This window comes from Ambystoma mexicanum, chromosome 13 (assembly GCF_040938575.1).
Source record: "Ambystoma mexicanum isolate Mex_15411 chromosome 13, UKY_AmexF1_1, whole genome shotgun sequence".
Lineage (NCBI taxonomy): Eukaryota > Metazoa > Chordata > Amphibia > Caudata > Ambystomatidae > Ambystoma > Ambystoma mexicanum.
In genome coordinates, this window is record NC_090938.1 from 723891674 (window position 1) to 723918613 (window position 26940).

Consider the following 26940-nt stretch of genomic DNA (forward strand, 5'->3'; position numbering starts at 1 on the left):
ACCGAATATCCTCATAAACACAAGAAGGGACCACTGCCAGCGCTCCAGTCCCAACTACAATTTTCGTGCCGATCACCACCAATGCGCCGAATTTTGCAACAATGTACAATCACCCACAACCCAATTTACAGTGCCTCCCCCCAGTTTCTACCCAAACAAAAGAACTTAACATGTCTGCAACATACTGATCAACAATACATTATAATACTTGAAACATTTCCCCCCTCAAAGCCCATGTTGCTGGTTGACTTACATTTCCTATGCTGCACTGGCACTTGCTCTGCTACTGGACGCCCCCTCAAGGCGCTTCACCGGACCTCTTCTTCTGCAGGGGTCTCACCTGCCCTCAAGCGGGTTATTTCCAAGTGGCCCCCGATGCCTTTAGCCGGTTACGCGTTTTCCGGTGGTCTTCAGGTGCAGGCGAGGGTCCCACAGCTTCCATGAGTCGGCGGCAGGGAGTGCAGTTCAACACAGGGCTTGCGCAGGCAGTGCTCATTCACCCATGTTACAATGAGCAATGAGCCTCACAGAGGGCACCAACTTTTTGGGGAGAAGCTGGACCCCCACCAGGGCTGTGGGGGGCCATCAGCCATACCCTCACCAGCTATGGGAGACCCCAACACCTCCCATATGGCCCACAGAAATGCAACAGAGACCCCAGCAGGCAGCCACATGTTCCAAACTGCGTTTATTTCTGGGCAGCAAAAAAAAAGAAAAAGAACACGCAGAGCATCGTGCACATCGAGAGTTCTGGCGCCGTCTCCCCCGGTGCTGGCTTGCAAGCCAGCTTTGTAATCACACTGCAGGCTGACCTCACAGAATTGGATCAGCTCCCAGAAACCAATCTCCTCCTGTTATTGGCTGCTAAGTAAGAGGTTACCTATGTAGCCCTTATAGAGAGCCTGATAATTGGACATTAGAGTTTTGCGTCAGTGGGTTGGTTTAGCTGTGCCAGCCCACCATTACCTAATTCTAGCTTGTTGCATTATGAATTTGTTCCCCTAACTTTTTTTGCATTTCGCACCTGAGCTCTGAGCGCTCATTGGCCAGGGCTGAGCCATTCTTGTTACAATTATGTTTCAAATGATGTGCGAGTCTTTGCAAAAGTGTCTTTCTTTCCCAGAAAGAAAAGAAAAGAAAAAAAACACACTGGGTTGCCGTGGCTTACTCGCATTTGTGGAGAACTAAAAAATGTTTGTCTGCAGAAAGCAATCTTATATTGAATGCGCGACCTTGGCTGTTCGTGGGTTTTGCGAGGAGCATTGCTGAAGGCTTCTGCAGCTAGTGTTCAGTGAGAGAAATTAACTTGGCTGTAATTTTCCTGAAACATGGCTTTACACTGTGCAATAAGACCATGTTAATTCATATAGGCATTTGCAAGCCTTTAAACAGGGCTTCTTGTGTTTGTACATTCTGATATTGCTGCATTGGTTGTAATGTAGCATGGAAGTTGCACTGTTGGTGAAGTGGGTGTCTTTGAGCATATTTGTCACCCATGGGTGCGCTGGGGCCTGGTTCAAATGATAAGTGCGCTCCTTGTTCTTCCTGCTGTTCTTCTGAATATGCGCCTGGGGTGAGGGGCAGGGGTTTGATCTCGATTTTCCCTCTTCACCTTATCTTAGAATATCCCGGTACAGAATGATATAGAGTAGCCCTAAAACAATGGAGAAATCTTATTAATCCAGGTGTGAAAGGGCAGGAATGAGACTAAAAGGCATTCAAGAAAACAGCTTGAGTCTTACCCCATCGGTTTTGGAAGTACAGTTAAAGAAGTCAGCAAAGGAAAACAACTACAGGAGAAAATAACAAACGGGAAGTTAGTAAAGGGTAAGTAGTCCCAAACGGCACGGGGAGCACACTAGGTCCGGGATGGTGCACTAACAGCAGAGCGTCCAAGAGTGCACTAGGGCAGGGTCCAGGTGATTGATGGAAGGATGGGTAACAACAAACAAAGCCATTAGTGGTACAGATTGCTGATGGAGGCAGGTAGGAGCAAAGTATAAGTATGGCAGATGGTAATTAACAGGAAGGTAGTGGCAGACTGAAGCAGTCTAATAGCTACAGTTTAGGTTCCCCAGACGTGAAACACAAACAAGGAGAAAGCGAGCGTTGCTTACCTGGGACCGGATGGAGCCAGAGCGAGGAGCAGCAGCATCCGGGGTTGGAGCGGTAAAGGAGTAAGTTGTTGCTCCGGAACAAAGTCGTCTTGAAGACTCAATGCTGCGCTCACCCCATGGACAGGCAAGCAGGAGGTCGTATGCAGATTCAGCAATGGGTTTAATTGATATTAGTATTCACTGAGGTACTGGAAATGGTCTGACAATGGATCTCTTATTTTGTAGATGTATGGGAAACACAACAAGCATTATATAGAGGCGCTAAGTTCTGGGACAGGTGTAAGTCACGACAGTTATTAACCATGTTCATTCGCCAATGGAACTGATGAGATACTAAATATTATTTATGTATCTATTTTAGTTTGGCATTAGGATAACTCAGCAAATATAGATTCCACGGTATCTGAGGAAAAACACAATTTCATTCTGAAGTAAGACTGATCAGGATTTTGTTAGGGTGAGTTTTATATCTCTAAACGAGTAAGCACATTGGAGATGTTTGTGACTGAGAGTGATTGGATGCATGCCACTATTTACTAAAGCAGTTGTGAGATATAAGATTGGCAATTATGACTTATTCAAAGAAATGAGAGCCTGGCAGAGGCAGAATTAATCTTGTGTTCTGGGAATATGGCTGCTCTCACAAACACATTACAAGATAGAATGGTGATCAGGTGGTTAAGATCATAAGTGTTAATTTAGAGATGATGATGAGATCATGAGGGTACATTTGAGGTGTTGGTTAGCAATTTGAAATCAAATTGAACTGTGGAATATGTCTTAATATATATGTTTGTAGTTTTCCAAAAGCATTATTGAATTTGTAATGTACTTATTAACTGATGGTATCTAATATGTATCTTTTTGTCTTTCCCTATTTTTTGTCTCCTCTCGTTTGTATGGTATATATAATTTATTGATGTCAATGTTAAACTTTTTGTTCTATGATTTAATACTTATGTTGGTTAAGGTGGCAATTAAAAAACCAAAGCCATCTGTTGCTGACTGACTGAGGTTTTGTTGGGATAATATTGAACATTAGTAAGGTGACATCTCTAGAGGAGCGCATTAGATGATGGCACTCTATGTTTATTTTTGCGAAATTATTAGCCTGGGGCTCAGCCTAATAAGTGCCAGATTCTGCAGGTGTCTAATATTATACATAGCGCTAACGTGTTTTATTAAACCTAAGCGCCTTCAATCACTTGGTTTAGCCCCATTAATTTTGGACGAGTGTATGAGGCAAACATATATAGCAGGCCCAATCAGAAAAGCAAAACCATCTAGAGCATTGGGACCGGATAGCCTTTGCAATATTGTTATGAAGAAGGAGCCAGGGATATGGGTGACTTTGTTCATAGAACAGTTCTTGGATAACTGTGAACAAGCTCAATCCCACTGTCTTGGCAAGAATCTATATGGGGCCTCATCCATAAGAGGGGCCCTCGTGCAATGGCGGAAAAGTATCGCTTAGTTGCAGTGTTAGATTGTGGGTTGAAATTATTTGCCAGTTTGTTGCTAAATACTATCAGAATGGGTAACATCAAAGGCTTATTGCATGGCAGATGGTATCGATTGACTTCGTGGTCGACTTGCCTAAGATTAAGGGCTTTGATACGATCCTGGTTGTGGTTGATTACTTCACTAAATACACAGTCTTTGTACCATGTGCGGGCATTCCTACCGCTCCTGCTCTGGCTGGTATGTTCCTGGCCCACGTCTTCCAGAGGTTTGGTCTCCCTTCCACCTTTATCACCGACAGGGGGTCCCAATTCACCTCCCGGTTTTGGAGGGCTCTGATGGCTGCATTGCTCATTGATGATCGCTTTTCTTCCTTCCCTCATCCCCAAACGGACCGCCAAACGGAGCGTACCAATGCCACAATGGAACAATACTTACGCTGCTTGTGCCTCCAGTTCCAACATTTATGGCTACAAGCAGAGGCGTTGCTACGGGGGGGCTAAGGGGGCTATAGCCTCACGTCTTTTGGTTGTAGCCCCGGATAGAAGCTCAGGGGGTACACCCAAAAGGCTAGCTAGCCCGGAGTCCCGAGTGTCCCGACATTAGCTTAGCCCCAGATCCTTTCCAGACCTAGCAACACCCCTGGCTACAAGCCTTACCTCATGTTGAGTTTGTATACAATAATTCCTTGCACTCGGCCACTAAATCCTCACTGTTTTATGCTCTTTACAGGTTTCACCCGCGTTCATTGCCCTTGGACCCTACCGTGCCAATTGATAATCTGGCTGCCGGCACGTGAGTGTGGGATTTGGATCATCTTAGGAGAGATGTGCGGTCTCATCTACTACGTGCTCAGGTACGGGCCAAGAAATATGCAGATGCCCATCGTTCCCCGGCACCGGCGTAGTGCGTGGGTATGAAAGTATGGCTATCCACGCGTCATTTGTGCATTCCTGGGTGCAAAAAACTGCTGCCCCGTTTTGTGGGTCCTTATAAGGTGGACACAGTTATAAACCATGCGGCCATTCATCTGTCTTTGCCCACCAGCTGGCGGGTGCACCCGGTTTTTCACGTTTCCCTGTTGAAACCCTGGTTGCCTGTGCGCCCTGACCCGGTTCATGTGGAGGGTGAGGATGAGTTCGAGGTGGCGCGCATTCTTGATGTTAGGATTTCTATGGGTACTTTGTACTATCTGGTGGATTGGAAGGGCTTTGGCCCTGAGGACCACACCTGGGAACCACTGGCTCATATCCACTCGCCCTACCTTCTCCGTTACTTTCACACCCCCAGGGGGTTGCCGCTATCTTTGGGGGCGGATGCTGTCACACCTGCGGTACGATCCGCACTGCGCCATTCCTGTTATCCCCGTCTCCGGGAGTGAAGATTGCGGAGAACGGCTCCTTTCTGGCAACGCTGGAGGTTGCTAGGGAAACAAAGGTTGTTGTCACAAGGTCACATGACTGATCAGCTGACCGCCACGCTGCCAGCTTGTAGCTCGACACACCTCCTCAATTCACGTTTAGGTGTCAATAAAGGAGCCCGTAACACCAGAGTCGGTGCTTCTGATTAGCGTTACTTTTCCTAAATAACTTACTGCCAAACTCTTTGTTAAACCGACCTTGGATATCCGTACTCAGCAATCCTTTTGTCTCTCCCTTGTTACTTGGTTTGACCTGCTGGCTTTCAACCCGGACCGTCTTAGACCCAGCGCTCGCTTCCTTTCCGGAGCTCCTTAGAGCTTACTCCCGCTCTGGGCTTCCCACGCCCAGCACGGATTCCACCTTTGAGCTGCACATATCTGTCACCGTACCCGCAGCACACTGCGTTTCACGGGACCCAAGCCACGAACGCTGCCATTGCGGAATCTGTCACTGCACCCGCAGCACACTGCCTAATCACAGGACCCAAGGCACAAAAGCTGCCATCGGGGAAACCACCCGCCGCATCGTGAGCATTGACCAGTTGAGGCCAGCTGCAGCCCTCCGCATCTGGTAACTGGTAAAAAGGGAACTGTATTCTTTCCATCTGGGGTTGTTCCTCCACACTATTAGCCTCTGTATCCATCTGTACTCTGTACTCCTAAGCAATGTTCCCTCTAAGCTGTTAAGAACCTTAGACTTAAGCTGTTCTTCCCCAACGGAACCGTACATTATCTGATTACATCTGATTACTGAACTTGTTCATCTTCAACTCACTGGACCTTGCCTAAGTATCAATAGTGCAATCATTCGAATGCTCTGCTGTAGTTATTGCACCATCCCGTACCTAGTAGCGGCCCTCGTTCCGTCTGGGGAGTTATCTGTACTAACCTTCACTTTTCTTATTTTATCCTACCGTTGTTTCCATTCTTAGGTACTCTTTTAGGCTACAGAAGGTAAGCATTGTATTTCTTATATCATTCTCTGCAAACTCCTCCTCTTTGACCCTAGCTATTATAACATATTTGTTCCCGTAGGTACGAGCAGCTTACTATCACCTGTTTTACAGATAGTGATCCTATCAGTAGATTTGTGTTATATTGCTATTTTATCCACTCAGTTCTAATCGTCTATCCTTCCTTTAAAGCTTGGTGAAAGCAGTGTGGGTATCCCCGCACTTTTGGGCAATTTACCGTCTTGGCTGTTATCCTAAAACAGCAGGAAGGTCCATTGCCAGAAAGAGTTCCCTCATTGAGAGGGAGTCTGGTCTGGTTGTTTTCCCCTCTGGGGATTACGCCAGCAGTGAGTGAAGTATCTGGACTCATTGAACAGCTCTCGTCTGTCCTGAGTCAACGCCCCGACCTGTCTGGCAGGTCTAACAGATATGAATCTTCACAGCACGGCAGAAACATGGTGGTAGCGGCTCAGCTCCAGAACCTGAAGGAATGTTTAATGAGGTGCCACGCTCCTATTTGATAAAACTTCACCTCCCGCCATTGATTCGTTTTATCACATGTGTACGCTTTGATACCCTACATTTCCTGGTAAATACCAGGGTCTGGAAGGGAATCCCTACGGACATGCGCTTATGCCGCTTGTGCAAATCACAGGTTGAGACATCTAGACATGTTCTTACTCCATGCATGGTTCTTGACCATCTCTATTGGAAAGGATACAATATATTTGGCACAGAATCTTTGGTGTTAGTGGCGGCGGCACATCATATTTGGTTGAAGGCAGAAATTATATTAGATTAAACACATATAAAACAATCTGGTAAGTGAAAGCCCCTAATCGATTATTTGTAATAAATTGATGTTGATTTAAAAATGCGTATTTGTGCCAATGTAATGCGAAATGTTCAAATGAGATGTACAATGATATTGGGCAAAGCAAAAGTGGTGTGAATTGCTTTTACCTTTGTATGAATCTTACACAAATTGTAATAGTGGGGATTAGGAAGACTGATTGTAGGGTGTCATTTTAAGAAATGTCAGTGTTTTTAGAAAGAAATTTGATAAATTATGTTTATAAAGATAAAGGATTTAGTACGTAGTTGTTTAAAACAAATGTATTATGTATGTATTAGGTTGGTGTGTAGTGTAAAAGGTTGATTTTACAAACTATTAAAGACCCAAAGAGAAAATGAAGAAATGCTCCAATATTTAACAACAAAATCAAACGCCCAAATATGGAGCCTCCTTCAAAATGGAGCTATAACTGGAACGTCAGCACACCTATTGAGCACCGTACGTGAACAAGAATGGACAGCTCACTTCAATACACTATTCCATGACGACACAGCACTCTTTACTTTCAACCCTTTGTGCAAAAATCTCCATGCTAAACTTTCCATCAACACAGTGGACATTCTCCTCCAAATCAAAAAATTAAGCACATTGAGAGCACTGGGGCAGGACAGAAACTCAAACACCACGATAAAGGCACATCCTGAACTATGGTCTCAAATACTGCTAGCAATATACCAAAACATAGATAGAACAGGCACTATACCAACATCCTGGAAACAGTCCATACTGATACCGATATACAAAAAAGAAGACTGATCGAAGCCATCTAGCTACCATCCTCTAGCTTTATTAGATACTACTGGCAACATATATGCAAGTCTGCTACTAAGAGATCTGACAGGTTGGCTGAAAGAAAAAAACTTACTGGATCCACTGCAATCTGGATTCATTAGTGCAATAGGCACTGCTCCAAATCTATTGATCATCTCCACAATCAAAAAAGAAACCATAATGAAATAACAATCCTTATACCTTGCATTCATCGACTTCCGACAAGCATTCTACTCAGTATCTAAACCCATATTATGGAAGAAACTCAAATCAGCAAAATGTCCACCATACATACTAAACCTGCTGAAGCAATTCTACACCGAAACATCTATCTGCATCAAAATAAACAATGAAGGACTTCTCTCTAATGCCATCAAAACATCTCGCACACTAGAACAAGGATGCACACTTGCATCCACATTATTCAACTTCTACATAAGAGATATCGGAGAAGACCTGACCACCGTTAGAAACTTTCCACAAAAACTTTAACAAGCAATACCGTAGCTCCTATATGCTGATGATCTCATTCTGCAGGACCAAACTCCCATTGGCCTCCGAAGATCACTCAGCGTGCTTGAGAATGAAGATTACACCTGCTACTAGCGCAGGGAGTCTTGATTCTATTAAAGACAAGGAGGCAAGCATTATACTTCATCTTCTCATTTATTCCTGTCTCCTGCAGTTTGAACAAACCAAAACATAACTTTCCAAAAGAAAAAAACTACATTTCCCTTAAATCCAGTAGTTCTGTAGTCCATCTTGCCCTGCACACATGATCATAGTCCTTCCTGTTCCTTCCATTTCCCTCTTCTTTAAATGCTCTTAACTGCACTACAACTTTTAACCAAAACTTTGAACTTGTCAAATTACGTATTCCTCCTTTCTCATCTTGCACTGCTCTGCTCGCCCTCCGTATACGCCTGAAGGGCTCCACCAATCAATCAGTCTGTGCTCTCACTAGTCTGGCTCAGTTGTTCTTCTGGTTGTCTCCTACCAAAACATAAAGAGCATGTTTAGGGAGGCGCATACACTACCCTATTCCAAATGAAATCAATCATTAACACATTCATAGACATTGTTATCAACACTCCCGTGTATCTAGGGCGGGAAAGAAATACTCGCCTCCTTGTCTTTAATAGAATCATGACTCCCTACGCTATTAGCAGAGATAATCTTCATTCTATGTCAAGACCGGAGGCGAGCATTATGCTTGTTCAAAGCTTGTCATTACTGTTGCTGCTAGTGATTGCACAGGCTTGAAATAGAACGCTCTAAACGTACTATCGCTGGCCCAGTCGGCCGCTCGCAGAATATCTTGCAACTTCGTGCCCTGCGCTAGTGCCTTTGAAGCCATAGCACCTCTCACGGAATGCGTTCCAAACCTAGACATGTCTACTCCTGCTGATTGCATCACCTCACGTACCCATCTCGCTATGGTGGCCATCGAGACTGCTTTGTGCGGCTTCCTGGGCACTATCAGCAGTTGCATTGTTCCCATCGGTCTCAACTCTGCTGTCCTATTCTCGTGCTCCCTTGTGTGGGCTGCTACGCACCACTTGGGGTGATCGTGCAAATAAGGATAAACTATTGACATGGAACCGGTCTTCGTTCTCCTGGCCAGCGTGAAGGTAACTTCTTCTGGTCCATATGCCTTTCTGTTGATGTCTAACGCTCTGACGTCTGCTACTCTTCTACAAGAGACTAAGCATAAAAGCATTGCTAGTTTCTCTGACAGTTGTTTCAAGGATAGGTATCTGTTTCCTGGCCAGCCGGCGAGTAACTTCAGTACTATTGTTACGTCCCATAGGACGTCGTACCTTGGTTCTGGCGGTCTCCTAAACTAGACTCCTCTAAGGAGTCGAACGATCGCTGCATTCTCTCATACGGGCATGCCCTCTACAGGCAGGTGTCCCACTGATATGGCGGACCTGTACACTCCTATCGTCCTGTATGCCTTCCCGTCTTGCAGCCGCTCTGCTAGAAAGTTCAAGATCTCTACTAAAGGGGCAGAAACAAGATGAAGATTTCTCCCTTTGCACCATCGAGACCATCTGGTCCAAGCTGCATCGTAGCTCTGTCTAGTGGACGGCACCCATGATTCCACAATGAGGCGCGCAGCTTGCACCAAAATGCCCAGGAGAGCCCAACGTCTCCGGCTATCATGCACGCTATCAGTGGGAGAGTCCTTTCACTCTCAGAGGATGATATGAACCAGCTGGGTCCATGAGTAGATTGTCTCCTGAAGGGAGTATTCTCGGATAATCGGTCACCAGCTCCATAAGTGTCGGGAACCATACTTGCAACTTCCATATCGGAGTCACTACGATCATCCTCGCTTCCTTTCTGCGAACTTCGCTAGCACTCTGCTTATCATTATGAATGGTGGGAAAGCGTAGTGCGTGGCTCCCCTCCAGTCCTGGAGAAAAGCATTTATCCTGGACGCAAATAGGTCCGTGTGAACCAGTCCCCATAACCTCTCTACCCGTTGGAAAATACCCTTGTGAGGACATCCAGTCGCTGGAGTCTGATAAGTGTCTGGAATTCCAGTCCGCTACTACATTGAGCAAGCCCGGAATATATTCCGCTATCACTGAGGTCCCTGAATTGAGGCAGTAGTGCCAAAACTCTTTGGCTAGCTCCGCCAGCAATCTGGATTTTGTGCCTCCTAAGTAATTGATGTATCTGACCGCTGCTATGTTGTCCATTTTCAGCAGAATACATGAGTTTACTTTACCCTTTGTGAAGGCTTTGATCGTGAAAGATCAAAGCCTAGCAGCTCTAGGCAGTTTATGTGTAGCTTCAGCTCCACTGTGCTCTATTTCCCCCCTGTTTCTAATACTCCACAGTGGGTTCCCCAGCCTGCTTTGCTGGCGTCCGACTCTTTTACCAGGTCGGGTCGGTCTCCGAATATGGCCTTCCCGTTCCAGGCGTCCATATTCTGTAGCCACCATTCCAGTTCTGTCCTGGACTCTACATCGAGGGGTACTGTCTGGTGGTAAATCCGCCCATGCGGTAGGTGCTTATTTTTAGTCTTTGTAGGGCTCGATAATGTAGGGACCCTGGAAATATTGCCAGAATCGATGCCGCTAGTAGTCCCACTACTCTCGCTATCGTCCTCAAGGACACTACACTCTTGTCCAGACAGATTCTTATTTCTCTTTGTATCTCTTACCTTCCTGGCCGGTAGTTCTAAAGTGGCTGCCTTCGTGCCTATGATGAATCCGAGGAAATCTATTCTCCTCGTCTGGATCACATCTTCGAGGTCTTGACTCAAGCGTGAAATGATGGTATTTTTGTATTCTTCTTTCATTAGACACTTTCTATAAAGAACTGGTATCACACTTTTTTGTCCATGCTCTTCATACAGGACCTCGACGATTGCCACAACAAGCTAGATATATGGAAAAATGCCTGTATGATATCAAATCCACATAGGGCTAAAGTAAAATTCTGGCTCAATGACTGGATGGAAACTGATGACTTATGCAAGAAATACAAAATATACAATCATGGAATCTTCATCCCGAAGCTTCAACCAGATACCCAAATATCTACAAATGTTCCCCAATGGGGGATACCGATTGCAAATCATGAGGCTGCGTTTCAACCTATGGCTGACAAGATTTGTCACTGAACAAAGTAACAAAACATCAGCATGAAGATTCTGTGATAAAACAACGGAGGAAGAAACCCTAGAGCACCTAATCACACAATGCTCAGCGCTAACCGAACTGAGGAAAGATCACGTTCAAAAGCACAATGTGGTGAATGATTCTAAGCACTCACCACGTGTCTCTAAGCTTAGCAACAAGTAATTTTCTCCGGAAATTGCGTCTTGATCATGAACCTGGACCCGTCACTAAACATCCATTGGACAATGGGACAACAAATATTTCATATCCTTGACCATCTGTTTGAACCGGTCCGTGAAATAAAATACAGGACAAGAACACATGCGAATGGATGATACACTCATTTAATCATCAATTGTAAAACCAACTGACCAAAATACATCAAAATTGACAATGTTTTATGCACAGCGAAAGGAAAATTGTATATTTATAAAAGTTGAAATCTCAACTACAAATAAATTATATATATATATATATGGACAGTGCACACACAGAAACATATCTAGAGACACTACAGTGCACACACAGGAACATATCTAGAATGTGTAGTAATTTAAAAAGATTGGGTATTGCTCGCGAGAATTCATTAAAAATCTGAATCCTATGTTTATCCCCCCTCAGATAATGCTTTCAAAACTTAACACACAAGGGCTTTTTATGAAACAAGTACATCGTTGTGGCAGGCTTCGGAAGGGGAGTCATCAAGAATTGTGGCAGACCCACAATTGTTCATCACACAAAATGTGCACAATAAAGTGCTCACAAAATAAATTAAAAAACGAACAAGTAAATGGTATGTAGTGTCTGGAGAGCGTCCCAAAGCAGTTCCGTACTATTCATGGCGCTTTACAGAACTCCAAAAATAAGCTTAGTGTAGGTTATTTCGGAGCACTATTAGCTCCCGCCTCCCAGTGTAGCACTGTCCCTGCTCTGATGACACGCCCAGCCCAGCTTGGTAGGCATGTCCCACAGCCAGTCCATACATCACGCTCCTCCGGGTGTATACGGAAGGGGAAAAGACTGACACGCCCACAGCCAGTCAATACATCACGCTCCTCCGGGTGTATACGGAAGAAGAGACTGACACGCCCACTTCCTGCGCTCTGAAGAGAAACGAAACTGAACTTCTCTTGTTTATAAACAGCTGAACAGGAACATGGCCAGGATGACACGCCCATCCAACTTGATAGGCAGGTCCCACAGCCAGTCAATACCTCACGCTCCTCGGGTGTATACGGAAGAAGAGACTGACACACCCACTTCCTGCGCTCTGCTGAGAAACGAAACTGAACTTCTCTTGTTTATAAACAGCTGAACAGGAACATGGCCAGGATGACACGCCCATCCAACTTGATAGGCAGGTCCCACAGTCAGTCAATACCTCACGCTCCTCCGGATGTATACGAAGGAGAAGAGACTGACACGCTCACTTCCTGCGCTCTGAAGAGAAACGAAACTGAACTTCACTTGTTCATAAACAGCTGAACAGGAACACGGCCAGGATGACACGCCCATCCAGCTTGATAGGCAGGTCCTACAGCCAGTCAATACCTCACGCTCCTCGGGTGTATACGGAAGAAGAGACTGACACACCCACTTCCTGCGCTCTGCTGAGAAACGAAACTGAACTTCTCTTGTTTATAAACAGCTGAACAGGAACATGGCCAGGATGACACGCCCATCCAACTTGATAGGCAGGTCCCACAGCCAGTCAATACCTCACGCTCCTCCGGATGTATACGGAAGGAGAAGATACTGACACGCCCACCCAATCAATACATCACGTTTCTTCGGGTGTATACGGAAGGGGAACAGACTGACACGCCCACAGCCAGTCAATACATCACGCTCCTCCGGGTGTATACGGAAGGAGAAGAGACTGACACGCCCACAGCGAGTAAATACATCCGCCGGAAGGAGAAGAAACTGACACGCCCACAGCCAGTAATTACATCACCGGAAGAAGAATAGGCTGACACGCCCACAGCCAGTCATTACCTCACGCTCCTCCGATGTATACGGAAGGAGAAGATACTGACACGCCCACAGCCAATCAATACATCACGTTCCTCCGGGTGTATACGGAAGGGGAAAAGACTGACACGCCCACAGCCAGTCAATACATCACGCTCCTCCGGGTGTATACGGAAGAAGAGACTGACACACCCACTTCCTGCGCTCTGCTGAGAAACGAAACTGAACTTCTCTTGTTTATAAACAGCTGAACAGGAACATGGCCAGGATGACACGCCCATCCAACTTGATAGGCAGGTCCCACAGCCAGTCAATACCTCACGCTCCTCCGGATGTATACGGAAGGAGAAGATACTGACACGCCCACAGCCAATCAATACATCACGTTCCTCCGGGTGTATACGGAAGGGGAAAAGACTGACACGCCCACAGCCAGTCAATACATCACGCTCCTCCGGGTGTATACGGAAGGAGACGAGACTGACACGCCCACTTCCTGCGCTCTGAAGAGAAACGAAACTGAACTTCACTTGTTCATAAACAGCTGAACAGGAACACGGCCAGGTTGACACGCCCATCCAGCTTGATAGGCAGGTCCCACAGCCAGTCAATACCTCACGCTCCTCCGGATGTATACGAAGGAGAAGAGACTGACACACCCACTTCCTGCGCTCTGCTGAGAAACGAAACTGAACTTCACTTGTTTATAAACAGCTCAACAGGAACATGGCCAGGATGACACGCCCATCCAGCTGGATAGGCGTGTCCCACACCCGTCAATACCGCACGTTCTTCCGGTGTATACGGAAGGAGAATAGACTGACACGCTCACTTCCTGCGCTCTGCTGAGATTGAATCTTCACAGCGCGGCAGAAACATGGCCGCAGCCGCCCAGCTCCAGAGCTTGAAGGAGGAGGCCACCTGCTCCATATGCCTGGAATACTTCAAAGACCCGGTGTCTGTGGAATGTGGACATGCCTTTTGCCGGCCCTGCATCATCCGGTGCTGGGAGGGACTGGAGATAAACTTCCGATGTCCTCAGTGTAGGCACACTTCTCGGCGCCCAACTCTCCGACCCAACGGGCGGCTTGGGAACGTGGCAGACATAGCCAAACAGCTCCACAATTCCACCCAAGAAAACATGTGCGGAGAACACGAAGAGAAACTGAAACTGTTCTGTGGGGATGATCGGAGGCCAATCTGCGTGGTCTGTCGGGAATCCGGTGATCACAGAACTCACAAAGTGCGACCCGTTTCAGAAGCTGCCCAAGAGTACAAGGTGTGTATGAAATAGCTATAGGACTGATGATTCACACGTTTCCCATGCCAGAAACTTCCCACGAGTACAAGCTATGTGTGATGTAGATCAGGGACATGGGTGGGTTGTCCGCACAGTGCTCACCGTTTCTAAGGCTGCCAGGGAGTACGTAGCATATCTGGTGCAGGTCTAGGGCAGAAGCAGGGTTTACATAATGCTCACCATGTCAGGCACTGTCTAGGAGCACACAGTAGGTCGAGAACAAGACAGTAGGTCGAGAACAAGGGTGGGGGCAGCCTCCGAGGAATATGGGCATGGTTGTGGATATGATGGCACTCATTACCTCCACTCTTCCTCGTCCCAGTACTTAACCTCATGAGGCCCCTGCCTCTGACACAGGACCTTCTTCTATTTCTTTAAATCCCCATAACTCCTCCCCCACATACAGGTCACTCAGTTTAATTTTTCCTCCCTCTGGCAGGTTGGACTTTTTCTTCCCGGTGCAGGGCACTGGGGAGTGCCGATTGCTGGCCCCCGGGGGGAGGGCTGTGTGGCGGGGCCCTCGGCTCCATCGGGTGCGGGGCTGCTCCTGGGCGCCCTGTGGGGCTTGGGGGTCACAGTTGAGCCGGATTGCCTCGCTCGGTTCTTTGCTGGGCTCCGGACTGCAGCATGAGCATTGTGGTAAGGTGAGGGGAGGACTGGGCTTGATGATTTTCCCCTCTCCTACTGTTTTGGCCATCTTGATTCGACATGTGTACACGTCTTTATTGGAAATTATGGCAAGCACTTGGCAGTATGGGCTAGCCTTCCCTTTTGTTGTGAGGCCTCTCTGCTTCTTTTCTTGGGGTGACAGTGGCAGAGAGTCTTTGAGAGTGTGAGGGCTCTGTTCTGTCGCAGGCATGTCACATACCACCCGCTCCTCAGACACACACAGCACAGGATGCACCGTATGTTAGTTGCATTCTCTGGGGGAAGGTAAGGAGAGGGGATGACTCTGCTTGATATTTTTCCCCTCTCCTGCTGGTATGGCCATCTTGACACCGTTTTCCTCGTGCTTTGTGTGCACATCTTTATTGGAAATTATGGCAAACACTTGGCAGTATGGGCTAAGCCTTCCCTTTTGTTGTAAGGCCTCTGCTTCTTGTCGTGGGGTGACTGTGACAGAGAGTATTTGAAAGTGCGGGGGCTCTGTTCTGTCGCATGTATGTCACATACCACCCACTCCTCAGACACACACGGCCCAGGATGCACCGGATGTTAGCTGTGTTATCTGGGGGAAGGTAAGGAGAGGGGAGGGAGGACTGTGCTTTGTTTTTCCCCTCTCTTGCTGGTATGGCCATCTTTACTCCTTCGACAGGCCGTTTCCTTGTGCTCTGTGTACACATCTTTATTGGAAATGATGGCAAGCACTTGGTAGAATGGGCTAGCCTTCCCTTTTTGTTGTGAGGCCTCTCTGCTTCTTGTCGTGTGGTGACGGTGGCAGAGAGTCTTTGAAAGTGCAGGGGCTTTGTACTGTCACACGCATGTCGCATACCACCCTCTCCTCAGACACACACAGCCCAGGATGCACCGGATGTTGGCTGCATTCTTTGCGTGCTGCTTGTGAATACGGCGCAGATTTGGACACGTCTGCAATCGACTCGAAGGGTACCAGCCTGGCATAGTCTACATTTGGGGTTCGAGTCTCGGCGGTGCTGACTCGGTCCTTCATCCTTCCAAACCAACGCATTGGAACCATTTAGAGCATGGGGCTGCCAGCTACTGAATACAGGGCTCAAGTTACCTCTCAGTCATGTGTCGAGTTAGTGGTGTGTTTGGGTCTGTCCTAGCTATGGATGCAGACTCCTTGTCCTGTCCTCTTCCTCTGAACTGCGCTAGGGAAGGTCAAAGGAGTTAATTTTCTTTTCCCTTGTCCGGCATGGAATTATGGAAAATGCATCATGGAAGTAACGGCCATGCAGGGGGTTCCCAGTGTCTCTTGTTTTACGGCCTAGGTCCTCCGGTGCAGACGTGTTGCTTTCACGCCTCCTCTCAGACTTGTGGGAAGTGATAGGGCACATGGTGGCACATGTCTGTGCTTAGAGGGGTTCTCAGAGACCCTGGTGCCGGTGGAGGGGGATGTCACTATAGTGGGTTTTCCAGTATAGGCATACCCCATGTAGGGGGTTGCCTTTGATGTCTGCTATCCGGGATGGATTGCTTTGCCCCGCTTCGTGACAGTATTCTGCCCTTTTGACGCCAGCCTGGTGGCTCCTCTGTCGGCTGAGAGGGCCATGGTCTGCTGGACTTCTGGGCTGTCCTGTATCTTCCTTTTAATAGGTCGGATCTTTTTGTGGGCTGACGAGCATGCTGTTATATTGTGGCGCAGGCCTGCTTCAATGTCCTGTGATTTTCCTCTGGTGCAAGTACAGTGACTGGCGGTTTTTCCCTGGCTCCTCGTCTCTATCTTCTCGCAGGTGTATGGGACCGGTGGGGTTCGGCTTCCTGGGTAATGGGCTCCTTCCGGAAGGGGGGCATCAGTTGCCGTTCTGGTCTCCTCCTGTCCAGGCTTGCATGGTTAGGACTTTGGTACCCAGCTCACGGTCCAAGTAGTTGGCCATGGGATCTGTTCTCTCCGAACGGTTGTTGTGGGTTGCCGTCTTGCCCGTTCCTCTCCCTGTTCAGGGTCCAGTTTTCTACTTGCGGGTGTTCCTGGTCCCTATGCCTTCTAGGATGTGTCACCTGCTTATGGGTCTCAAGACCCAGCACTGCTTGTCCAGACGTCTGGGGAGAGCGTACTCTGGATGTTGTACGGGGGGGGTGCTTGTTGGCTGTTCTGGGCTGGGTTCTCAGAAGGCAGTATGTCTCGGCTCGTCTGTTGCTGAAGTTCCGGGGCACGTGGCGTCTTGCGTGTTTTCCAGTTCCTTGAGCCCGTCTTCGGTTACATCCCCTGGTGTCTTATACTCTCTCCCACTGGCTCCCCATGTCTCAGCTTTCGTAGTTTTCTTTTCAGTGTCCCCAGCGCTGATAGTCTCGCTGCTATGGTGGCGGGGGGGTTTCAGGTCTACAGGCTGAGGTGTGCATGGTCCTTCCTCCTTTTGGCCGCTCTTACTACCGACGCCAGCAGAAAGGGTTTACATTGGGGGTCCTCTCAGCTGAAGCCGGCGATCATCCAATTGGCAAGAGTTGTGCCATTGTCCAAGCTCTGGTGTACTTCGAGGAGTTGCTGGATGGTCGGCGGTTTTGGTCCGATCGGACAATACGACGGCCTTGGCATATGTCAACTGCAAAAGGGGTTCCGGCCGCTCCTTGAATGCTCTGGCAGTGCTGATAGGCGTGTGGGAGGAATCTCATCTGGTGTCTCTGGTGGCCTCCCGTATCAGAAGGGTGGACAATGTTCAAGTAGATCTTCTCCGATGCCGGTTTTCACTTCTCTGCGGAACTGGTCCTGTTGGCCCAGGTCTTTGCGGTGACCTGTGTCAGATTAGGGTTCCCGGTTCTAGACCTGTTTGCATTCAGCAGAAGTTCCCCTCTTCTGCTCTCGGTTTCAGGCCGGGGGGATTGGGGATGGACGCGCTCTCTGTACAGTGGCCTTGGGGTTTCCCTTTATGCCTTTCCGCCTGTTCCCCTTCTGCCCTGGGTGGTTTGGCGCATCAGTGTGTCCAGGGTGAATGTGTTGTTGTTAGCTCCGTTCTGGTCCCGCCGGAGTTGGCTCCCTTCTCTGTTGGAGCTTCGGTCCTAGGAACCTTGGCTGGTTCCGAGGTGGCCGTGTCCCCTTCAAGGGGATCTGCGGTTGGAAGTCCACCGGATGCAATGGGCAGTGTGGCTATTGCTCAGCCTAGGTTGATATCTCAGGGGTTCTCAGATCCTGTAGTTGCGTCCATAATGGATGCTCATAGACACCAATCTGATAGTCTTCTGATTGCTTGTGGTCCGGCTGGGGCTGGGCATAACGCATCTGTGGTTTCCATTTTTCCAGTGGTTCCGGGTTGTGATCTCCAGGGCCTATGTGGCTTCTGGCCTGCCTGTGCCTGCGCACGATCAGGGGGGGTCCGCCAGGGGTTTGCCGGCTTCCTGGGCTGATGCTAGGAGGGTTTTCTCTGCAAGAGATTTGTATGGCTGCCGCCTTGGCTGGTCTAGGCATTTTTCATCAGCCGCTATGGGTTGAGTTTCTCCCGCTCGGGGGTTGGTTCCTTCGTGGTTGGAGTTTTATCTGTGGGGATGTGGATTAAGAGTTATTGTGGGTGTGTTTTGCTGCACTGTTTTTGGCTCTCTCATTGGGACCTTTTCCCTGTTGCTGCTTTGGTATACCTCATGAGGTAAGTACTGGGACGAGAAAGAGTGGACGTGGAGGTAATGCTCTGATTACTTACCGGTAATCTTCATTACTCCTAGTCCTACTCTCCTCGTCATAGTACTGACGACCCTCCTCACCCTCCCTGCGGGGAAGGTCCCATGCTCCGGCTTGGTAATATGAAACTGAGTGACGTGGATGTGGGGGAGGAGTTATAGGGATTTAAAGAAATAGAAGAAGGTCCTGTGTCGGAGGCAGGTGCCTCATGAGGTAAGTACTGTGACGAGGACGATTATGACTAGGAGTAATGAAGATTACTGGTAAGTAATCGGAGCATTATAGCCACAGTGAACCTCTAAAGTAGAAGGTCCTGCATGTGCATTTGTACAGTTAAGAGCATCACGCACCTATGTGTGTAACAAGTCTTTCTGTAGCATAGAGCCCACACAGAGGGCCTCATTACGAGTTTGATTGTTATTTGGCAGTGCATCTGTCTATTTACCACCAATTTCATTACTGTTACTGCCACTTGGGCCTGTGGGTAACCATGGTATTACTAGTGGCGATTGTATTGTTTATTTGTATAGTGCCTATACACAGGAAAGTGTTTTCAAGTGCTTAAGGGGGGGAAAACGAGTCGCTCAGAGCCCTTGTAATTTCTGAGATGATAATGGTCTGCACAGGCAGACTAAGTGTAGAATACACTTAACAGTTCAGACAAAGCAAATGGGCCTGATGCTGATTCTGCAGTTTTACCAGTGCAATTAGAGGGAGAGGACCAGGGAGAACAGACAGACTTCAGGCACGTTGCATTTGGGTCGTGCAAGTGCATAGACGGTAACATGGAGGGGGAGGTCCAAGTGCACCCAGGGTGGATACTAGGGTATGTGCGGAGAGAGCCACTCTCTTGGGTTATTTCTTGTGCCGTGAAGGTGGGTGGGTGTAGGCCCTGAGGCAAGTGCGAGAGAGGACTGGCGGGGGTGCCCAGCACCGGTAAGACTCTGAGGTACACCAGGCAGCCAGTCAGCAAGCTGTAAGGAAGCAGAGAGAGAGAGATGGAGAGAGCAGAACGCTAGGTTAGCAGGGTAGAGGCAGAGCGAAGGAAGAGGCGAAGAGGGAGGTCTTGAGAAGTTTCAGGAACTTAAAGACGGTCAGACTCCAGGCAGTGGGCGACAGGGAGGCTATTCCAGAGCGAGGCACCTGCTGAGGATAAGGCTCTTCCCAATCTCTTCTTGGCGAACTGGCTCACCCGCAGAAGGTTGGAGGTAGATGAGAGGAGGGCTCGAGAAGGACAGTATTTATGTAGGCAGCATTGCAGGTAGGTAGGCCCTAGGCCCCAGAAAGCCTTGTGGATAATGCAGAGGGTCTTGAACTTGATCCTTGCAGCCGCGGGGAGCCAGTGGAGGGATTTCAGCGCTGGAGAGATGCAGTCCATGGGCTTGTGGCCAAGGATAAGTCTTGTGGTTCTGTTCTGGATGAGTTGCAAAGGAAGGGAGGTTGGGGAAGAGACTGTTGCAGTAGTCCACCCTAGAGAGGACCAAGGCTCTGGAGACAGTGAGCCGCTGGGGGAAAGTGAGAAATAGTAGAGTATATCTGAGGAGGTGTAGCTGACGGTTCAATGTTTTTTTATTTTTTATTTTTTCAAAAAGTTGTCAGAGATGTGAGATGTGGAGGAGAGAGTGGCGTCGAAGATGACCGCAAGGTTTTTTGCCTCGCAGGTGGGTGCGGGCGCAGGGACAAGGGAGGCCGGCCACATTTTTGGTGTCCTTAAGACTCCATGTGGATTTTTGCTAGATTTACCACATACTAAATCCGCCAGTGTTTGGCAGTAAAGTGGTGGATTCACCTTCAGCTTTTTGATGGTGTGGGAAAACAGTGGTAATTCTGTTACTGTCCAAAAAAGTGTTGATAACAGAATTACCACCACTTTTCCCGCATCACCAAACGTTTCATGAAAGAAGGTTGCACAAGAGCACACAGTGTGTTTGATTCAATTGGTTGCAAAAGGCAGCTTCACCAACCCCCCCCCCCCCCCTCTCACAGGGTGCCCAGGAGTTCAAGTGGTCTATTTAACAAAACAAGTGGGTTGGGTGAGGTCTTTATCCTTGCATGGCAATCTTTTTCTTCACCCCATTGGCTGAGGACTTTGTGCAGAATTCACCCCAATAAAGTTCCTGTGAAATCCTTTTTCATCTTGAGTCCAAAGATAATATATTAAAGGTATAGAGGGGACTTACTCCCTTGTATAGTCATTTTCACACAGTGGATTAAGGGCCCAATCCAAGCTACTGTATCAAGAGTTTTCCTTTTGATGGAAGCTGTGGCGGATCAGAAGGAGAACACAGACTCTTAGATGACATGATGCACAGTTTGTTTATTAAAGTAAGTGAAACAGGCCTATCTTTCCCTATCACTTTGGATGCTGCCTATATTTATTTTTTTAATTGTTTTTGTTATAACTAGTTCTGTTTCTAAGGGCAGATCCAGGATTTGAACCTCTGTTGCTCTGCGTGGTCTTGCTTCCAAGACCAGCGTGTTACCCCTGTCCTATCCTCTGTTCAAACTAAGGTGCTCGTTCATCAGTCGTGAATATTAAAGTAAACCTTCCTCTGTCCAAAACGAACCTATCTGGCACTAGATCGGGAGAATGGCTCCCTTCTCCTGAGGGTACTCCTAATACCAGTATATGGGCCTCATTACGACCCTGGTGGAACGGGGTTAATGGCGCAGTAAAAGGTGCCGGCGCCGTTAACCCTGTTACGCCACATTACGAGGTCCCCTCGCGGGACACGGTAAGCACGCCTGGAAAAACCAGCCGTGCTTACCGGGTCCCGCGAGGGGAAGAGGGAGTAAACAACGAGCCAACTCGTAATGGCCCGTTGTTTGCTCCCATTCCCATTCAGCCCTATGGGGGCTGAAATGGGAATGGGGAAGGTCGGGGTACTTGTGGAGGGAGGAATTACCGGGGCTTCCGAACTCGGAATGGCCCGGTAATTCCTCATTCTGAGGAACTGGACCCGGACATGATTTCGGCGGCACTCGTAATGAGGGCCAATGTGTTCTATCTTAGTATTTTATTTGCAAATAGTCTCTTGTGATTTTGTGGTTCAGTTTCTTTAATTCATCAACTGCATTATTACATGTTCTTTTCTCTTTAGGAATCCCTTTTGGGGCTTTCTAATAGGACTTGTCTCGTTGTTGCTTGTAATGTCTCTTGTTAAATTATTACTCGGGGTGCAGAATTTGCACTCCCCACGAGCCATTGGTTAGTGATATTTGACTCTTGGAGAGTAAGAAATGTGCTGTCTGTATTGAAGGCAAGCGTCCCCAACCAGCACGATCCTCCCCGCAATGAGAGACAATGAAGGACTCTTCCCAAGTTGGGAATAAAGCCAAGACAGAGTGCGGGTGAGCTTAAATGGGAGTTTATCAATCAGAATAGGGCATGCAAAGAACTCTGCAAACTCTGAGAGCGCTCTGTCTGACAATAGCAAAGACAGGCGTATATATTTACAAAAAACGTCATAAGAACCTACATACTATAGGGGGCACAGGTTCAATGGGATTGGGTGGAGATGACTAGCGATAGGCGTTGCTGTGATGTGATTTGCCTTGGCTGGAGGACGTCACTGGTCAGCCTCGTGGGTCGGGCTTGGCCTGGCAGGTCGGCTGAGTTCATCCGGGCGGTGTTGTTATGCCATTGTGGCCAGTGTCAGAGAAGAATGTCTTTTCCTGACTTATTTGCCCTAGGCCATGCACACCGCAGTCATTCAGTTATTGCAATATTATCTTCTTTAGTAAATCTTTCAATAGGTTATTCTACAGGTTAATGCAACACAGGAGGAATGCACCTTGTGAGGGGTCTGATGGTCATTCGTCAGGGCATGGTTACCAGTGTCCTGTTGACAGGTACCATAGGTCGAGGGGCTAAGTCTCAGGGCATGGGACGGGCGGTACATGTCTTTCTGTCTTGTTAGAAGTTGTTATGAATGTGCCGCTGTATGTTGCCACAGTATTGGGTGTCCTAATTGCACAGGGTCATAAGTCTAAGGTGATCCGGTGGGTTGTGGGGTTTACGAGGGGGCGCCTTTGGATCTGTGTATTCAGGCAGAGGTTTACTGCTGTGCTGTAAATAACGCAGGTGGCGGGCCGTGGCCTTGGGTGCTGCAGAGGGGACTACAAATCTTTGAAGCGGCTCCAGTCTGGTTGGGGGAGGTGGAGCAGCGCGGCGCGGACCCCCGGCTCTCTTGTTTGGCAGTCTTCGCAGGGTGGGAGGGGGAATGGCCTTGCACATATTCACAAAGGTATCTTCCTCGTGTGTTGCCGACTTTAGAGGAGAAAACATCACAAACATTTGAACACTCTATAATACTCATTTGAATCACTTGAAACCATACATTTCAATTTTGCTAAATGTGTCTCGAATATAACCAGTCTGAGCACCTTATTCGTACACTATGTTTTAACAACTATAGCATTTAGTTATATGCATATACATTTGCAGTAAGTGAGGTAGTAGTGAGGTTGGTGGAGCACATAGGAAATGACTCGCCACCGTACGTGACGGTAGTGGCACATTAAGGGGCTTAGACATACACGCACGACAAGTACACTCTCGCGTGTCCTTCACATGAGCCCTCTGTATGGTTACATTCGTCTTCCCTTGTACTCTAGCAGCATTAGTTCGGTTATGGCGCTGGACCACGGAGTGTAAGCTTTTCAATGATACACATAACAACTAGTCCCCTGGAACGCTCTTACATTGCTAGTACCCAACTGCAGTGGTGTGGGCTCTTCATTGCTAATATCATGTAAGCATGCATTCTATCATGGTTATACATTTTACAGGTTTCCGAAATAGAAGAGGTTTTGTGGAGAAATGCACACTTTGCAAGTGGTCTTGGCATTAATATTTGGGGACTTTCTGCCATCCGATGACCATTTTACAGTTCTCTTCATCACCCAGGCCCCGCTGGCCGGGTCATGCTGGGAGCAGTGATACACTGCGGAAGGTGAAATGTTACAGTGTTAGTATCTTATGCTAGCTCATGTCCGTCTTGTTCGTGGGAACAGGCTCACAGCGGATCTGCCAGGGTTCTGCGGCAACAGGGATAATTGAAACTCTCCGAGGGTGGGGGCCGCGCTGCAGTGCGCGGAGCTCACACCATCATTATTAGACAAAAATCGTTTCTAAGGCCTAACTAAATTCAATGTGTGAGCAATTTCTTCAGCAGGTGAGCCCTCCACCACCTGGGCCCTGGTGGTATGAGGGGACGCCCAATGAGCCATGGCCCTCACCTGGGGAAGGGATGTAGGCAAGGGGGGTCTTTTGGACCTTTCCTCCCCTACAGTATGCACAGAATTGAGGTTGCAAGTGACTTTTTTATTTTTTTAGTGGCTGGCTAGTGCTTTGAACTTGAAATTATACACGCAGTATTACTGTTCTAGTGGGTCTTTGCTCCTGGACAATTGTATATCCCCTTCGTTTAGGCTATTTCTCTTGATATATAGTCCAATTGTCTGGTTCTCACAAACTGTGTTTCACACTTTCTTTCATTCAAACTGTATTTTTCTTGGTATTTAGTTACTTTCCCCTGTTCCCATGATATCTCGTCCCACAGCTTTTCTCTATTATCGATAGGATTTATATTCACTCGTTTCCATTTGAACTTTTTCATATTCTTCACTGTGATGAGTTGTTTGTGCGGTAAAACGCTGCCGTGGGTGCCTCCCGTTACCTTTTGTTTCTGATGGGTGACGTCCCCAGGAGCTTTCTTGCTCGGGCACCTCTCTTCGGTTCACAGACCGCATTTTGTTTCATTTCGCTGGTGTCTCCCTCTCCGCCATCACTGCTTTTCGATAGTGTCCCGGTACTTCACTGTGTGATGGGACACCTAGAGGATCGCTTCTTGTGGTGGTCTCAGTGATAGTTTTAGGCTTTGCATTCGTGGTCTCACCACCACCCTCTCGTAGGCTTCTTCCTTGTTGGTTTCTCTTCTCGCAGTATCGCTGGTGCCCCTCACTGAGTTCTCGGGTGAGTTAAAAACGTGCAGGCTCCCGGGTTTTCTGTCTTCCCAGGTGTAACGCGGCGAGGGACTTCCTCCTGCATACGTACGTTCTCGTCTCTCTTCTTGTCAACTTCTCATGGAGGACTCGTTAATCAATCTCCTTGTCCCAGTAGGGCATTGTATTTAAGGGGATAGGCTTGTTTCCCATAAAATAATGACCTCAGTGTTGTTTCTTCGTCCCAGTTTTTGATATTGTATATCTCCTGGTCTTTTGAGCATCCCATATAAGCTACAATGTGTCCAGCTTTAGGGAGTTCCTCATAGAAACGGGAGCCCTGTCCTCTAAGGGGATGTCTCTCTCTGTGAGGTCCCACTTGCCTCTACCCTTAAGGAGGGTATTGTGGCATGGGCTCACCTCCCTAGTCTCACAGGGGGGTGCTCCCCCTTAGGGAGAAGGGACGAATTCCCTTTATTGGTCATACAGCCCAGAGAGTGCCTTGTCTGCATGTGGTTTGGAGGGCCGCAGGAATTGAGTAGCCTAGGAATTTCCAAGATGATAGATCCCTTGCTCTGGTTACCACTCCTCTCCTAAACTTAAATCTACCTCCCCACTCTTGTGCTTTCTTGAGTTCCTAGAGACTCCACTCATTAGTCTACTGGTGTTGCTTCCCTGTTGTGCTGGCAGAGCTTCATTTGAATCACTGGCTCTCACCCGTTCCCCTGAGGCCATGTCTTATCCTCGTGTAAATGTGTCAAGCTTTCTCAGCAGAGAACATAGGACATCCAGGTCTGGGTTCATCCTCTCTGGTGAGTGAATCCCCCAGCCCTAGATAGTAATACACACAAGGTGCTGACATCAGTAGTAGTCACAGAAAACCAGTTGAATAGAGACATCATGTGGGCTTTGGCCATTTTTATAAATGAATCTTCCCCTTGGGCCTCTTTATCAAACCAGATAAAGTTTGCTAATTATATGTAACCAAACTGCCACCGGGCCTTGTGGATTTACAGTAATATGCATGAGTGCTCACTGTTAAGGGCAGCGAATGCCTGTTGATATTAAAAATAATCTTTTTTCTTCTTTTGAACTGCTTGGTCACGGTCTGTGGCTCAAGTCCCTGCATGACCGGATCCTGCACTTGCTCTGCAAAGGAAGAGACTTGACTCACTATTTTTTTGAAAACTGCCACAGTGAATATTTCTTCCTCCTGGGCCTTTGGGTTATTGAAGGTTCTTACCCCCAGGGTCCCCTTGGTCTGTGTTTTTTTTTAAATTTATTTTTTAGGTTCTTGTAGGTCCCCCTTACCATGGCTTGGCCATTTACATACATTGACACTATCCTGCTCTGCCTCTCTTCTCCCTGGGGTTGCTGGGTCTTGAACGTGACACGATCGGTTGCTGTCTTCTCTGCACCTGTCGGGTAGAATTGGAATTACTTTTTTTTTCACCAAGGATTTGCCTAGTGACTTTGTCCTCTTATTCCTAAGGGGAACTTTTACAACTTGTTTGAACCTCCTCTGAAATGACCTTTTCAGGTTTTTACCTGTATATTGACTTTTTTCTTGGGTCCTTGGAGTCTTGCTGGTACGTACTCCTGATCATTTTATCTGCATTTTCAAAGTTCTGCATTACATTTCTGCCTATGCAGACCTTGAAAAAACCTGCAGGTCGAATAACTTATTTTATCTACTCGACCTAAGAGAAATGAACATGATGGCATCCTCATATTTTTTTGTCGTTGAAAAAACATGGCTATATTCAAAGAGACATTACCAGCAGTGCTAGTGTGCCTTTTTGTAAACGTCAAAACAATACTCCATTTTTATTGGAGGAGCAAAAGTATTTATTACAGCCACCAGTCTTGCAAGACCCATACTAATTCACAACCCACCCTCCAGATGCACTTTCTTATGCCCTCCAGACAATTTATCCGGTGACCTTGTAAGGCACTGAGACTGCTACGCTTCACAAACTTGTTGACCTCCACATCATCACAGACAAAGGACACACAACACTACTCGTACTAAATCTTTGTGCAGCATTCAACACCATTGACCACACCCTTCCACTAAACATCCTATCTCACAGGATGAAACTCTCTGGCACCGTACTTAAGTGGTTCAACTCCTTTCTCACGAACAGGACACGCTTTGTCTCCATGTCCCCATATCAATCCGATACCACCTCCCGTTTAAATATGAGGTCCCACAAGGC

At 47.6% G+C, this 26940-nt stretch overlaps 1 protein-coding gene across 1 annotated transcript in view; it reads left to right on the forward strand.

The window, feature by feature from the left end:
* The first annotated feature begins 13844 nt into the window (after positions 1-13844).
* Positions 13845-26940, forward strand: part of LOC138521811 (E3 ubiquitin-protein ligase TRIM39-like) — a 256777-nt gene continuing 243681 nt past the window's right edge. The window contains exon 1 of the mRNA XM_069634927.1: positions 13845-14466. Within this exon, the coding sequence (XP_069491028.1) occupies positions 14065-14466 (402 nt within the window). The 5' untranslated portion in view covers positions 13845-14064. The remainder of the gene's footprint in view (positions 14467-26940) is intronic.